We start from the raw sequence: 1,370 nt of genomic DNA, 5'->3' as shown, positions 1-1,370 counted from the left end.
TTTTTCATCTAACGTTTTTCCGAATGGACATTTTAACTCATGAGAAACGTTTCTAAAAATCGGTTATAAAACGTTTCGGAAAAACGCTTCTAAAACGTTTTTGAAACGTATATGTGCTACTTGGGATGTTCTTTACAAGGATATGTGAAAGTGTAAGAATCGAGTACTTCATCCAGAGTTAGATTGAAGACGTCAACATCAGAAGAGTATTTGGCAAAGGACGCTTCTATGTAACAGATGAGATGAAAGAAACGGAGATTTGCATGAATAAGACCACCGCGTGATTTCATGTCAACCAATTGTGACACCGAAGATTCGCAATTGGTCGTTCTTACGGCTTCTTCACATGCAGCACAGGAATTATATTTGGTAAGGATTTGTTTGCACAGGTAACCTGGAAAAACAATACAATAACTTTCAACCATTATTTTCAATAGAAACATCCTGCCACTAAAGCAAAAGAACATGAATTCTACGACGACACAACCGTGAAGCGAGGTGAAAAATCTATAAGCCATGCAATGGTTAGTGCAGTATAGCGAGCGTTGTTATGAGTGTAATACAAACCTACGTTTTTATCTCAACAAAATACATTTCGTGGAATATTGATTAAAATATAAAACCTGTCACGTAGTAGATAACACAATCGAGAATAGGGGAGAGGGTATAATTATGTTCGGAATGAAGATCAAAAACGTCGTCCGCCTCCCAATCGTATTGTAATACTTGGTCTAGTTTTTCCTTAATTTTTCGCTGATATTCCGCACTTTGTCTTTCGCGTTTGTTGCCGTAAATAGCCTTGATTTCGTTAATCGAGATCAATGTTATCGGCTTTGCATCGGACGAAACAGTGCAATTGCCATATTTCGGAGGTTTAATCACGCTGTATACCGACAACAATTTGTATAATTGTAAAAACGCCGGACAATTTGAATGATCGTTGCATCCCGCGCATTGGCGTCCCACATAGCATAGCGACATCACAGTGCTATCAGTGTGATATATGTTTAAGGATATCCCATATCCCAGAGATATCTTGAGATATCCAAATTACATCAGTGTGATATCACGGGAATATCCAAATGTCCGCCTTTTATCACATCTCAAGTTAATATTTAAGAAACATCTTTGTGATGTCCGAAAATAATGTTAATGTGACGTAACATGCAATGGGACGTAACAAAGACGTCCTTGCGATATCTTTTTATTCTAAATCTTTTTATTCTAAAAAGAGATCGCAAGGACGTCTCTGTTACGTCCCATTGCATGTTACGTCACATTAATATTATTTTTTCTAAATTAACATTATTTTCATTCTAAAAAGATATCCCAAATAGCACAAGTCCGTCCTGAACGCAGAGTTGCCAGCG

The 1,370-nt window shown here is 37.2% G+C and overlaps 1 protein-coding gene across 1 annotated transcript; it reads right to left on the bottom strand.

The window, feature by feature from the left end:
* Nucleotides 1-11: 11 nt before the first annotated feature.
* LOC105570853 lies at nt 12-1,109 on the bottom strand. Its single transcript, XM_012028302.1, has 2 exons — nt 624-1,109; nt 12-394 (listed from the first exon to the last, which is right to left on the bottom strand). Exons 1-2 carry the CDS (start codon nt 979-981, stop codon nt 117-119), a joined length of 636 nt encoding a protein of 211 aa, XP_011883692.1. The 5' UTR covers nt 982-1,109; the 3' UTR covers nt 12-116.
* Between the last annotated feature and the right edge of the window lie 261 nt (nt 1,110-1,370).

This window comes from Vollenhovia emeryi, unplaced genomic scaffold (genome assembly GCF_000949405.1).
Source record: "Vollenhovia emeryi isolate VEMERY1.0 unplaced genomic scaffold, V.emery_V1.0 DF941690.1, whole genome shotgun sequence".
NCBI lineage: Eukaryota > Metazoa > Arthropoda > Insecta > Hymenoptera > Formicidae > Vollenhovia > Vollenhovia emeryi.
Note: the sequence above shows the minus strand (reverse complement) of the source record. Positions and strands in the feature narration are given on the sequence as shown.

Coding starts and splice junctions, on each gene's coding strand:
- LOC105570853 (XM_012028302.1), bottom strand. CDS start 981: ATGTCGCTATGCTATGTGGGACGCCAATGCGCGGGATGCAACGATCAT. Junction 395..623: donor TGTTATCTACTACGTGACAG/GTTTTATATTTT, acceptor TTGTTTTTCCAG/GTTACCTGTGCAAACAAATC.